Raw genomic sequence first — 15652 nt, 5'->3', positions numbered from 1 at the left:
GCATTTCATGCCGTTCAATGACTACTTAAAACACAAACAGTGCAAATGCCACAGAACAGACTTTCAACATGCCTTTTACTGCTGCTCCTTTTTAGAATGCCTAAATTGCAGTCTTTTGTGAAGCCTGAATTGTACTACTATGACTCGTCTCCCATCCCTCTTCACACCTAACTTTCCTAGCTGTCAAAGTGCTAAGGGTAAGTTGAGCTGTTACCTGCTGTGATTGACTGCTCACAGCAGGAGAATTGACTCATGTAATGTTTTCGTTCTAGCTTTTACTTTCTGTATGGTTAGGGGAAGGACCAGGGACCTGTGACATCACAGCATGGGTGAGTTTTTAGAACGGTCGTGGTGATGTCAGTTTGGGGAGGAAATTGCCCAGAAAACTACATGTATTCATTGACCTTGATGACATCAGTGAATTGGAGACTGCAGCAAGCTTTTCCAGGGTGGGATAAAAGTTCTTTGCTAGTGAAACCATCACAGTACAATAAGGTACTGTTCCAGTGGAGAGAAACAGTTGATTTAAACTATTTTAAATGCTGTATTTATTCATAGCAGGGACAGTAAATAGGGAGAAAAAGGACAGAGAAGCTGAGCATTTAATAGTAGAATCTCATTGTTGTCCTTTAAATCTCACACATTTTTCTTGCTATCCTATGATTGCCTAGGTAAACCTGGCTTATAGTGAATAAAAATTTTGCACAAATACTGTTGTCCCCAATTTTTAATACATAACCTTCTGCCACAGTTTTGTCAGAAACAGCTTTTTCAGCTAATATAATTGCATTTTTAGTAATTTAATACTCATCTACTTTCGGATGACCAAATTTGGAGATGTCCAGTGTGCTGTCTGTTAATAGATTCTGCTATTGAACAGCAGCCAGTCAATTTATTTGTACTTTAATAAAATAATGCAGTGTCATCCTTCCAGTTTGTTACAGCAAAAAAAAATGTATTTATTTGCAAGCTGCCTTCTAACATTACTTTTTTAATCTGTTGTTCTTGAGAAGACTTTCTTGTTCAGGCAGTCTTTCCTTCACTTCAGTCTGATTTCTACAGATGGTTCATCGTGCATACAGCTGCAGTCATAACAGATGGGTTCTCCTGCCGTCAGGCGGGTCCTCGGTCAGCCGAATTCCAAAGTCTAGGTCCGGCGTCTGTTGTCGTCGCTTCTTCCCTGACGTCAGTGCGACAGGGGTATAAAAGAACCAGCCGACGCCATTTTCTCCAGTCTTTCTTGCCGCGCGGTGCCCGAAGCAGAAGCAGTTCGCAAGTGCCGGTCAGCCAGCTCCTGAAATTATGAAAATTTTGTAACCAAAGTCTTCTTGAAAGCTAAGTACCCCGTTGGGGAAACTTTTCTTGCCTCAGACCGATGTCAGACAAAGTTAATAATTGTATTTCATGTGGGAAGCAAATACCGCATAAGGATTTTCATTCCCTCTGCATTCCTTGCTTAGGCCCAGACCACAACGTCTCGGTCTGTCGTTTTTGTGCTACATTCAACAAACGCACCATTAAGTGTCGGGCGGAGTTCGCCCAGCACTATTTTGGCTAAAAATTTAACTACATTATGTCGTCGGATACTCCGACTCCAGTTTTGACTAAAAGACGCAAAGATAAGGACTGACGCATGAGGTCCGCGGCCTCTACTGACACCACGCCAAAGCCGGCTTCAGGTGGTCCGGTTCTCAGCGAGGCGCCTACGCAGCCCCTGTCTACCGACGATACTTAATTGGCGGTGTCTCTTGTGCCCGAGGTCGCAGGCTCCTCGGCCCACACCCCGACTACAGATACCGAAGCCACTCTAGGCGGTGAAACTCAGAATGTAGACAGGTCTGCCTCCTCTCAAGGTGTCTTCAGGCCTTCCTCTTGTTTTTCCATCAAGGCTTTCACTAAGTCTAAAGCAGCCATGCATTCTAAGAGACAAGCTACCCAGGGCCCTTCTCCAGGCCCCATGCCTAAAAAACAGATGCTTAAAATGGCTGAGGATTTAATTACTCTTATCAGGGGTTCTCAACCCCCTCCGGACAAAAGGCCCAGGGTGGAGGAAGAATCCCCCTCCTCGGACCAGGCCTCCATTATTTCAGAGCACTCTGATGAGCAGGAACATTCTTACTCCCCTTTTGAAGATTCTGATGCAGAGGAGTCCATTCCCTCTGTCTCCCCCCCTGAGGATTTCTCTTTTGGGGAAGCCTTGCATACCGTGAGGGAACACTTCCACTGGGAAGGCCAAGAGTACTCAGACTCCAAGAAAAGGCTTAGGGATTTTCTCTTGCTCCCTCAGCACAGGCCTCTGGCTATACCTCCTGTCTTAGACATACTAGATGATGTGTATTCGGAGGCCTGCCTTAACCCAGACTCTTTACCTCCAGCCCCAGTCAAGCCTGACAGGTACTACCGGGTTCCTGACTCACACCAATTCTTATACAAAAGCCATGCGGCTGACCCAGAAACTATCTCACAGGGCCCCAAGGGAATTAAGGCCTCCACTGCTAAAAATCCATTACCTTCAGAGAGATTCCAGAGCTTTAGAAAGGTGGGGAAAAAAGGTATACACCTCGGCCACCTTAACCATGAGGGCATTAAACTGCCAGTTCCATATGTTAAAGTACCAACAGTTTCTGTTATCACAGTTGAGAAGCAAAATGTCACAACCTGAACAACCAGACTTGAAGGAGTTGCAGGATTTGATGCATAGTGCAGAACAAGTGGGTAAACATACCTTGCAATGTGGTTTTGATGCTCTAGAGGCCTCATGTAGAGCTGCTGTTACAGGATCAGTCATACGTAGACATGCCTGGCTCAAGGAGCAAACCTTACCAGATCATGTCAAAGCTAAATTACTAGATGCCCCTCTACAAAAAGATGTATTATTTGGTGTTAAAGCTGAGGAAGTATTAAAGAAAATGGAGGAAAAGGCTAAATCAATGCAAACAGTGGAAGATTTTCTACAGGTACAACCTCCACGTTTCAGTAGAAATTGGCCTTCCAAAAATTGGTCCTTTCCAGCCACGGACAGACCCCAAAGAGGTAGATACAGGCGCCCGAGGGGCAGGGGGCAAGCTCAAGGATCGTTTAGAGGCAGACAATGGCAAGCTCCTACACAAAGAGGTGGTGAGGATAGTTCACAGCCATTCAGAAAGCAAACCCAATGACTTTCCCCTTTGCATGCCAAGCAAGGCTCAAATGGCAGCACCCTTAGGCGGAAAACTGGCATTATTTTCGAAAAATTGGCATATCGTCACAAAAGACAAATGAATCCTGGACATTATAAACAGTGGCTACAGATTCCATTTTCACACCCTTCCACAAAAGAGAGGCATGCCAAACCTGCCACACAATCAAAGGGCAGAGGCACAAAGACAAATTTCACATCTCATGGACATGAAAGCTACTCAAGAACAAGGTCAAGGTTTTTATTCCAGACTATTCCTGGTACCAAGGAAGGGAAAAGATTGGAGACCTATTTTGGACCTATCCATCCTAAACACATTTTTACTCGTGCCAAAATTCAAGATGCTCACATTACAGCAGCTTCTTCCCATGCTGGGCAAGGAGTCTTGGCTGGTAACATTGGACCTCAAGGAGGCATACCTGCATGTCCCAATCAGACAAAATTGCAGAAGATACCTCAGATTTCTTGCAGGTTCAACCCATTATCAATTCTCTGCATTGCCCTTTGGCTTATCTACTGCGCCCATAGTATTCACGAAATGCCTGGCATCAGTAATTGCCTACTGCAGACTTCAAGGGATACAAATATACCCATATTTGGACGACTGCCTGATCCAAGTGGACAGCAAGCACATACTTCTGAAACATCTGGCTTTTGTAATAATGTTGTTGAATTCTCTGGGGTACACAGTCAACAAAAAGAAATCAAGGCTAATACCCTCACAAAAAATAGTTTTCCTGGGTGCCAACTTGGACACAAACACCCAGATGGCCTACCTCATGCCAGAGAAACAGGGGCAACTAACTCAATACTTCAGAAAACTAGCAAATTTCACCAGACTGACTGCAAGGAAAATCCTGCAGGCTCTGGGATTCATGGCATCTTGCATCCTACTAATCCCATGTGCAAAGCTGCATATGAGGAAACTTCAATGGTACCTGAAAAACCTATGGTCTCAACACAGCCACAGTTTGGAAACAATAATACCACTGATTCCATGTCTTCAAAAGGAATTTCTGTGGTAGGATCAAGCATGCCAAAGAAACACAGGTCTCCCATTCTGCAAGCCTCAAGCAAATCAAGTCATCACAACAGATGCCTCGGACTACGCCTGGGGGGCGCACATGACAGATCGGTGCATTCAGGGCAAATGGTCCCAAAAAGAAAAGCACGTACACATCAATCAAAAGGAAATGCTAGCAGTAATAAATGCTATTATGGCTTTCAAAGACCTTCTGCATCCAGGTCAACTATTGATAAGGACAGACAACACCACAGTGATGTGGTACATAAACAGGGAGGAGCCCATTCATACCCCCTATGCAGGCTGGCCATGTCACTTTGGAACATGGCTCTGGAATTACAAATCGAACTTCAAGCACAGTACTTGCCAGGCAAGGAAAACACGCTGGCAGACAACCTAAGCAGAAATATGACAGACCCACACGAATGGAAGTTGCACCCTCAAGTTTTTACAGAAATAATTCAAGCATGGGGAAGGCCAGACATAGATCTCTTTGCCGCCCACAAAAATCACCAATTGACAAAATTCTGCTCAAGGACTTTTCATCCACAGGCCTGGAGAGTGGACGCTCTCTCTTTCAGTTGGACAACAATGACAGTTTATGCCTTTCCACCTCTTCCTCTGCTGCCCAAAGTTCTATTAAAAACCAAAGCAGACAGACCAAAGGTGATTCTCATTGCTCCAGACTGGCCAAGACAGCAGTGGTACCCACTCCTGAGGAGCCTGACGCATTCCCCACCTTGGACCCTACCTCTAATGCCTCTTCTTCTGACTCAGCACAGCTTCAAAACTCTTCACAGTCAGCTGAAAACACTCAATCTGTCCGCATGGAAGATTCCTTAACTTCACAACAGACCCTACTCTCCAAGGAGGTGCAGGATGTCATTTTGGAGGCCAGAAGGCCTTCTACTAGGAAAGCTTACTCCGCAAAATGGAAGCGATTTTGTGTCTGGAATGAGAAAAAGGGCCAGAATCCTGGAATACTGATTTTACTTCAAATATTACAGTATCTAGCTGAGCTGCTAAGCAGTGGACTTTCATTCTCCTCCATCAAAATCCATGCCTCAGCCATTTTGGCAGAATACAACATTGATCCTCCTTTATTCTCTCATCCCCTCTTAAGACAGTTCCTCAGAGGGGCTAAGAATATAAAACCCCCAAGGAAACAACCAATACCTGCTTGGGACCTCAATTTCATTTTAGAAAAGCTGACCTTACCTCCTTTTGAGCCAGCTGCCTCAACAGATTTGCAGTATTTGTCCTGGAAAACAGCCTTCCTTCTGGCTATCACCTCAGCTCGCAGGGTATCGGAACTACAAGCCCTCATGTCTGTGCAGCCTTTCATCATTTTCCATCAGGACAGAGTTTCCTTACGAACCAATCCGTCCTTTATGCCAAAGGTGGTATCCAGGGTAGCTTTGAATCAGGCTATTCAATTACCTACCTTTTACCCTAATCCTCAAAACAAAGGGGAGAGACTACTACATTCCTTGGACATCCACAGACAGCTGCGTTATTTGGACAGAACAAAGCCTTTCAGAAAATCAGAACAACTCTGTGTCCTTTGCTATAGGAGCTCAAGGGAAGCCAATTTCCAAACAGACAATCTCAAAATGGATAGCTCACTGCATACGCTTTTGTTACTCTTTTCATGGTAAAACTGTGCCTGCAGGCATCAGATCTCACTCCACAAGGGCCACAGCTACCTCTGCAGCTTTCCTCAGAGGAGTTCCTACCAAAGATATTTTGGAAGCAGCCACTTGGAGTTCTGTTTATACCTTCTCCAAGCACTACCACCTACCATTATACTCCAGAACTAGAGCAGGCTTTGCCACTGCAGTCTTGCAGGGCATCCTGGCTCCTCCTAGTTCCACCTAGTGCCTACCACCCCTTTTTTAGCTTTGGGATTCTACCCATCTGTTATGACTGCAGCTGTATGCACGATGAACATAGTACAGTTTTGTACCTTCCATAAATGTAGATGTTCGAGTGCTAATACAGCTGCAGTCCAGGTTTCCCTCCCTCCTTCCCTTCTTGGGACAGGCCTATTGGCTAACACCTCCTCATACAACTTGATTGGGGTATTCATTTATGGTGTATTTGCTTGCAACTACTGGTTTTTGATTATATTGCACTGCATTATTACATAAATTTATGTATTGCCTTCCTTCTGGGGGCACCTGACATCTGGGGCAAGAAAAACTGAAGAAAATGGCGTCTGCTGGTTCTTTTATACCCCTGTCGCACTGACGTCAGGGAAGAAGCGACGACAACCGACGCCGGACCTAGACTTTGGAATTCGGCCGACCGAGGACCCGCCTGATGGCAGGAGAACCCATCTGTTATGACTGCAGCTGTATTAACACTCGAACATCTACATTTATGGTAGGTACAAAACTGTACTTTTTATTACTTGATCTGAATAGCTACTTAAGGGTTCTTTCCTGTTTTTTTTTTTTGTCATTTGACTTGTATTGCTCCACTGTCTCACTTGGGCGGCAGCGGTGGTGCAGCAGTTAGCGTTGCCGCCTCACAGCAAGAGGTTCTCCGGTTTGATTCTCGGCTGGGGTGCCTTCTGTGCGGAGTCTGCATGTCCTCCCTGTGGATTTCCTCCGGGTGCTCCGGTTTCCTCCCACATCCCAAAAACATGCAGTAGGTGGATTGGACACTCTAAATTGGCCCTAGGTGAGATTGTGTGCATGTGTGTGTGCCTTCTGTGGAAGGTTGGGCGCCGGGCTGGCAACTCGAGACTGTAAAACTCCACTGCCAATTATGAGCGGACAAATGATTTGCTGTGGCGATCCCTAACCTGGAAAAGCCATAAGAAGCAGCAGCTCCGGTGTCTCACTTAAACACCTTTGAGTACATTTGATAAATTTTTTTTTCTAAATTACTGCAAGAAATTTCCTATACAAAAGCTAAAATTGAATTGCTTTTTTTGCTGAACAGCTGCAAGATCATTCCCAACCAGAGCTTTTTCTGTTTCTCTTCTGGTAAAGTTTTCATTTTCTCAAAAAGTCTTATTTGCTGGCACTCAGGTAGTATATTTCCTAGGTAGTAACAGATTTTTTTTTCCAAAATTGATACCTTACTGGCTTTAACAATTTCTCAGTGTCGAGATTGGAAGAGCTCTAACCAATGTATTAGTGAGTCTGCAGCTGTCTTGGAAGTCCCTGCATGACACCATATGGTCGTCTTCATTTAATTGCAACACAGTGAAAGTTGTAATTGATCACTCATGACTTCCTGATTTGATCCCCAGTTGAGGTTCCTTAAGTGTTTGTCCTTGCTTTGTTGTCCACGTAGGTTTTTCCTGCATTTCCATTTTCTTTTCATGTTCAAAGACATGTCATGGGTAGGTTGGCATTCCTGCTAAATTATCCATGTATGTGCATCCTGTGATGAGCTCAGTTTTCATTTGGGATTGGTTCTTTGCTTTGCACCTTAACTGTATGGCTTAAAGCACATATCAGAAAGTGAACAAACAGTTCAATAATTTGATCTGCCCCTCATTCTGTTTACTTTTCCTTTTATCCTTTAGGCAGCCCAAAAAAGGAGGAAAGCAAATGCCTGCTGTAACATGCGACTCTGATGAAGAGGAAGAGGGTTTACCAATGACTTATGATGAGAAACGACAGCTAAGCTTGGACATTAACAGACTTCCTGGAGAAAAGTTGGGCAGAGTTGTACACATCATTCAGTCACGAGAGCCTTCTCTCAGGGACTCTAATCCTGATGAAATTGAGATAGATTTTGAAACTCTAAAACCTACAACTCTTAGAGAACTAGAAAGATATGTTAAATCATGTTTACAGAAGAAACAGCGGAAACCATTTCGTAAGTATACTTTATTTTTATGAGAAAAAATTATTTTAAGGTTTTCTTAAGCCTTTTTTTTTTTTGTTTAAACCAGTTGTTGGTGATCACTGTAGTAGTTGCTGTCTCATAGTGCAGTGTATGGTTTGACATGTAAATTGGCACTCTAATAGCCATTGATCTGATGTTGTCAATCTTTTTGCTAAGCAAATGGCAAAACTAAACTTAGATACGAGCTATGGATATATTAAGCTCTTAATAGAACAGTATCAAATGATAGAATGTGTATTAACTGTAGAAATTACTGATATACAAAAGGAACTGGATTTTCTTTTAAATCCAGTTGACATGAAAGCTTTTCTTAGTGAACTGACTACTACATCGATGATGCTTGACAATAAGTTACTACAGGACAAAAAAGAAAGCTGTAACGTGATTTTAATGATTTTCGGAGGGGATTGTATTCTCTTGGCCCAGGGACAATATAAGGAAAACTACGGTGAACGCAAGAGCAAATATACAACCTTTAGTTGAGCATAATGTTATGGGCATTTCCACACCCACCTTAATGACATCAATAACGTCAGCGAGTCTGCCACAACCAGAAACGGAAGTAAGCCAGAGAAACCTAGCCATGAGGGATGTAGGAGACACTACACAACTGAATGGAAGCAAAATAACTTTGGATAAGCAAATGGCGCCGAGAACAGCAGATGTTAGAAGGAAAGGGAATCAGAGGGTCGACAGTGCTCCTGTCTTTGCTACCGCAAATAGTTCAGCAGAAGCAAGTGGGTTCTGTTCTTTACCGCTACCAATTCGACAGATGGAGCAACAGGTTTGGTCGCCACAGAACAGAATGAAGAAACAGAAAACCTCAGAGGAGAGGCACGAATTTCAGAAGAAGGTTCTAAGGCCAACACAAAGGACTTATTCATTAATATCTCCAGGTATGTCCTGACTGAGTATGAGAGGTCTTTATTAAATAAGGGTCTTTCATTCATACCTTCGAGGACAACATATGTGACTGACAATAATGATAGATATTAAAATGTTTACTAGGAATGTAGGCTTGAAAATGCTTTTTGGGTGTAATAATAATATAAATGTTTTTAAAAAAACTTCTACTTTTGTACCACCAGCACACCCGCTGCTTGAAGCATTTGAAAAGGCTTGTGAAAGGGATTTAATTCAGTTTTGTGTGTCAAGATAGTAAACCAGATTTTTACAATCTCAATTGTGGTGAGAATGAAGCTATTACAAGACTGCAAGAAAATAATGAAATTGTAATTAGACAGGCCGACAGCGGTGGTGCTGTAGTGGTGTTAGATTGTGAAATGTACATTAATAAAATGAGATTGCTGTTAGATGATAATGAAACGTATCAGACTTTGAATGCAACATTGTTAGGATTATTAAGAATGGCCATGGTGAATTATATGACCTATTTTTGTGCAACATGATTGATTCTGACTTGTACAAATATTTTTTAGTGGAGAAACCAATAATCCCCGTTTTCAGGGGACTACCAAAAGTGCATAAAGTTTTAAAGGACCCACCCATGAGACCCATAGTCTCAGGAGGGGGCTGGCTAACTGAGCCGTTATCGATCTATTTAGAAAAACAGTTTAGACCAGTGGTGGATAAGATTGAGTCAGTTAAGGATACCCAAGAGTTATGCAGAATATGTCTTCTACGTTGAAGACATTACTAGTGACTTGGTAGTCACATTAGATGTCGTTTCCCTATTTACTTCGATACCCAACACGACAGGAATGGAATATATAAGATTACTTTTAATTCAAAAAGGGATCCTTAGAGATATCATGTAATGTTTGCTACTACTGGATATAGTACTAAGCAATAATGAGTTTATGTATGAAAAGAAATACTATCTACAAAAGAAAGGGGTCGCTATGGGGACCCTATGTGCAAACTCATATGCCAATTTAGTATTGGCATACTGGGAAGGCACTTATGTATTGGGTGATGCACTGTTTAATGGTTACATAAACTACTATAGATGGTTTGTAGATGATACTTTTTTCATTTGGAGTGGAACCAACCAGCAATTGGATGACTTTGTCACCTATGTGAATGGGACAACAAACTTTTTGAGATTTGAATGCAATAGTTCAGTTCAACAAATAGAGTTTCTAGATGTACAATTGATTAAGATGGCTAATGCAAAACACACTAATATGTACAGAAAACCCTGTTGGAAAAATAGTTAGCTACACCATAATAGTATGCACCCTGGACACATTTATCCAAACATTATAAAAGGCCAGGCATTAAGGGTATCGAGGCTAACTAGGCATGATAGTAGTTATCAGGAGAATCAAAGGACTTTGACAGAGAATTTTATAGAAAGAGGATACCATAAGAAAGAAGTAGATAAACTATTTGAAGAAAGTACTGCACAGAGGGCAGGAAAAGGTAAACCATTTTTTTATAAGAATAGAGGCAATAATGATATGGCTCATGATGAAAAGCAAGGCATCAAGAAAAATAGAGTAGTGATTCCGTTCACTAATAGAAATTTAAAAATTAAAGAAATAAATAATTGGGGGCTATTAACTATAGATGATAGGATATCTGAATTTGTAGGGCCCAAACCTAGTTTTACATATAAGAATATGAAGTCGCTAAAGAGACTACTGTGTTATGAGGAGACGACAGGAAGAGCGACCCATATTCAAAGGAAAGGGACTTTTCCCTGTAGATGATGCAATCAGTGCATGTACATGGCAGGGGATAATAAATTCGTACACCCAGATACTGGACATGAATATATTTTTAAGTACTATGCAGATTGCAGATCGAGGGATTTACTGTACTTAGCTCAATGTCAGTTATGCAAGTCCTTTTATGTAGGCAAGACAAATAGAACTGTTAGGGAATGCGTTAGGGAACATGTTTATGCCATTAATATAGAGGATTAAGGAAATGCGTTAGCCTGACACATAATGAGGCATGGTACATTACACAAGTTTAAGTTTAAAGCTCTGGAATTGATCAAAAAGACTGGTAGGTAGGGGATGTTAAAAATTATACTGAAGGGCAAGAGAATATATGGATAATAAGGCTACAAGCACATAAAATACCTGGTTTAAATGATAAGGTTACACTCAAACCTTTTTTAGCTGCACGACCCTATGCACATTAGCTATTGTATGTTATAGTAGTCAGAATCTGAGTTATAGTTCAGTACATTTTTTAGAGTTTATACATAATTAGTAGGAGGTAGTGTTTTTAACTATGACATTTCAATATTAATAATGCATGAGTTTTTAATAAAATGTGCTATTTTTATGCTAGATATGGACTATGAATTACACGACTGCTTAGTTTAACTTTGTGATTAGGCATTCAGCAATTGAGAGATCTGATATATATATGTATATTTTTTATATGTATTTACAATATTTAAATGTTTTTATATGCATTTTTCTCATTCACTATTTTTGCACATAAATGTTATTTGATCAATTAGATTAGGTTTTACTAATAATCTATATGGATTATAATAGATTTTGACATATTTATATGTTGGGTATATTTAATTTATATTTAGTTAGATCTTATATATATATATATATATATATATATATATATATATATACATATATATATATATATATATATATATATATATATATATATATATATAGTGGTTTTACGAAGATTGATTGTTTAATTGATTTTTGTGATGTCATAATTGTATGTAGTAAGAGAGTGGAGGAACACGCTTTGCAGGTCATATAAAAATAGAATAATGGTGACCAATACGTTAAAGTCTGATGAAACGTTTTTTAAAACTTGAAAGCGCTTACTAAAAGAATTTGTCTTGTTCATATTAAATTTCTTCGAATTAAGCCTTGGTGAGCCTCTTCTGTTGTTTTTTGGAATCTTCATTCATTCTTGACTGTTGGGTTCGGTTCCAAACCCTCTGAACTGACTCTGCCATTATGTCAAGCTCGTGCTGGCCAAAAACTCTCAAACTAAGGCTGCCCATATTGCCTGTCTTCCCTTTACCCCCCGATCTCATTTGCCGCATAGAAAATTTGACACGTCAACCATTGCTCTCAGCTAACTGATCGTATTTTTTGATATTTAGCTATTTTCTACCTTTCAAAGATTCTTTACTGCTGTGGGATTTAACCTTGGTCTTGCAATGCTTAGCTCATCAGCCTTTTGAGCCAGCAGCCACCTGTGACCCTCAAGTTTTTATCCTGGAAGACCCTCTTCCTAGTAGCTATCACGTCTGCTGGGAGAATTTCAGAGTTACAGGCTGTGTGTGTGAAGCATCCAGTTATTTTCCACAAAGAAAGACTATCACTCCAAACTAATCCCTCTTTCCTTCCTAAAGTGGTGTGAGACTCCAATATCGGCCAGACTATAGACTTACCAGTCATCTTTCCAAATTTTTCAAACAAAGGAGAGTACTGCTTGACTTTGGACGTCCACAGACAATTACGTTTTTACTTGGACAGAACAAAATCCTCTAGAAAATCAGACCAACTGTTTCTATTCTTTTCAGGTACCATATTGGGCAAAGCAGTTTCAAAGGTCACCTTGTCAAAGTGATTGAGAGACTGCATTACATTTGTATATAATAAACTCGATTTACCAACAAAAGTTAGAGATCGTTCGACAAGATCTGTTTCCACTTCAGTAGTCTTCCATTCCAGAGCTTCTGTGGAAGATGTATGTGCAGCCGCAACTTGGGCTACTCCTCATATCTTTATCACTCATTACAAATTAGACATGGTCTCCAGGGGAAGAGCATCCTGTGGCTTTATGGTGCTAAAGTAGCTGGGGACTCTGTCCCAGAGGTCAAGAATGAATGAAGATTGACAACATCAGATAAAGAAGTTATGTTCTTACCATAGCATTACATCTGTGTTGTCAATCTTCATTCTTGACATCCCACCCTCCTCTGTATTGTCAGTCTTCATTCATTCTTGACATCCCACCCTCCTGCCCCTTCCTAGGGACTCCTGGAGATTCGGAACTAGTCTTGGGGTTGTTATAGGGTTGTTGCTCAGACAGAGTTTCCATATTTTTTTAATGATAGACAAACTTGATCTGAGGTAAAGGGAAGAGAGGCAGTATGGGTAGCCATAACTTGAGAGGTTTTAGCTGGCGTGAACTTGATATAACTGCAGTCTGTTCCGAGGGTTCAGAACCAAACCCAACAGTCGAATGAATGAGGATCAACAACACAGATGGAACGTTATTGGTAAGAACATAACATGTTCTTCGTGTTTCACTGTTGCTGTTATCACACTTGGGTTATCTGCCTGCAAGTAGCCCTCAGTTGGCGCGAATTCCAGAGACTTAGTATTTCTGAGTCTGATGTTGCTGCAAGACTGACATCAGGGGTATAAAAACAGGTAGCCGCCACCATTACATCAGTCTTTCTTGCCAAGGAGCCCGAAGCAGAAGCAGTTCGCAAGTGCTGGTCGGCTGCTACCTGAATTTTCGTTTATGAATTTAATAATCCTGAAGTCTTCTAAAGCTAAATACCCCGTTGGGATCCTTTTTTCTTGCTCTACCCGATGTCAGAAAAAGTTAACAAATGTCTTTCCTGTGGAAAGCAAATACCTCACAGGGATTTTCATTCTTACTGCATCACCTGTTTAGGCCCAGACCATGAAGTCCCTCACTGTCCATTTTGTGCCTTATTTAACGCCCGAACCATTTCTCGGGCTCTTTGTCGCTAAATTCAATCTCCATATTCTGAAATGGCTTCGGTAAGCCATCCAACTACCGATATAATAAAAAAAAAAAAAAAAAAAAACGTAAAGATAAAGACAGAGATAGACTGCATAGGTCCAAAACTGCCGACGACTCTTACGTTAAGCTAGTCGCCAGTCTGCCGGTACTCAGTGAGGTGGTTTCGCAGCCCCTGATGCCCACTTCAATGGATTCGCAGGCCTCTACTGAGACCCATTCGGAGTCCGGTATACCATGAGACTCTCTTTCGACTATGGAACCTGCGAATGTCTCTACCTTGGATGGGTCCGTCGCCACAGAGCAGGTACCGGCTTCTGAGGCAGTTATTCGCTCAACTGATGTTCGACTCAGACGACTTTTTTAACCAAAACTACCGAGTTTCTTTGGCCCAGAGTACGCACTATGCCTAGAAAACCAATGACCAAAGTCATGCACCTGCTCCCACGCCACAAAAACAAATGCTTAGAATGGCTGAAGACCTTATTACGCTGATTAGGGGAAGTCAACCTTCCCCTGCTAAGAAAGAGTCCAGTCCCCTTCAGCTTCTACAGACCAGGAGTCCGATGACTTTGAAATTTCTGATTATGAAGACATACCTTTATCTGCTTATGAGGATTCAGATGCAGAGGAATACATTCCGTCTGCCTCCCCTCCAGAGGATTTTTCTTTTGGTGAAACCTTGCATACCTTACGAGAGCATTCCCACTGGGAATGCCAAGGTTATCCTCAGTCCAAAAAGAGACTCGGAGAATTTCTAGAGTTACCTCAGCACAAGCCCTTAGTAATACCCCCTGTCCTGGATGTTGTGGATGATGTTTTTATGGAATCCAGTCTTACTCCTGACACTTTACCTCCTGCTAGTAGGAAACCAGACAGGTACTACAGAGTACCTGACGCTCACAAATTGTTTTTCAAGAATCCTACTGCTGATCCAGAGATCATTTCCGAGGGGCCTAAAAGTATCAAGGCTACTACAGCCAAGAATCCCACCCCTTCGGACAGGGATTCCAGAGCTTTGGACAGATTGGGTAAGGGGGTATATACCTCTGCAACTCTTGCTATTAGGACATTGAATTGTCAGTTTCACATGCTGAAGTACCAGCAACATATTATGGAACTTATTAAACAAAAAGTGGCAACATTTTCAGACTGCAGAAAATAAAGAATTGCAGGAGCTTATGCACTCTGCAAGCCAAGTCAGCAAGCATACTTTGCAGTGTGGCTTTGATGCCCTTGAAGCATCTTGCCGGGCAGCTGTCACTGGCTCTTTACTGAGAAGACATGCTTGGGTGAAGGAGCAGACCTTGCCGGACCATGTCAAATTAAAGTTACTAGACGCTCCTTGAATAAGGACTGTTTGGCACCAAAGCAGAAGATGTTCTTAAAAAGATGGAAGAAAAAGCTTAAGTCTATGCAGACTGTTAAAGAATTCTTACAAGTGCAACCCCCTAGATTCAGTAGGCATTGCCCTTCCAAAACACTGGTCCTTTCCAGCCCCCTCCAGACCTTCTCAAACCAGGCCCAGGGGAAACAGACCACCCAGACTACAGTCTCAGGGTATGCAGATATCTAAGCAATGGAGTGCCCCCACCATTAAAGCAGAGAGTGGTAAGCCACATCCTTACGGAAAAAGCTCACAATGAAAAGCTCACAATGACTTCTTTACTCCACTCCCCAGCCCTGCCCAATTGCTTATACCCCTAGGAGGAAAACGTGCCCTTCATGCAAAAAACTGGATGTCCATCACTCAAGACCAGTGGAACCTCAACATTGTATCCCGGGGTACAAATTTTATTTCCATTCACTGCCAACCCCAAGCGGGTTACCAAACCTTCCTCCAAACCAGTGGGCAGAGGCTTAAAACCAAGTACTTTCCCTACTCAGTATCAGAGCTA

The 15652-nt window shown here is 41.8% G+C and overlaps 1 protein-coding gene across 1 annotated transcript in view; it reads left to right on the top strand.

The window, feature by feature from the left end:
* The window catches only part of BRD3 (bromodomain containing 3), a 1106862-nt gene that overhangs the window by 539427 nt on the left and 551783 nt on the right, over positions 1 to 15652 (top strand). Inside the window, exon 4 of the mRNA XM_044058393.1 lies at positions 7744 to 8039. Coding sequence (XP_043914328.1) covers positions 7744 to 8039 — 296 coding nt within the window. The remainder of the gene's footprint in view (positions 1 to 7743; positions 8040 to 15652) is intronic.

Source organism: Protopterus annectens, chromosome 16.part0 (assembly GCF_019279795.1).
Source record: "Protopterus annectens isolate FY-2018-M chromosome 16.part0, PAN1.0, whole genome shotgun sequence".
NCBI classification, from domain to species: Eukaryota; Metazoa; Chordata; order Ceratodontiformes; family Protopteridae; genus Protopterus; species Protopterus annectens.
This window is presented reverse-complemented; position numbering and strand designations above follow the sequence as displayed.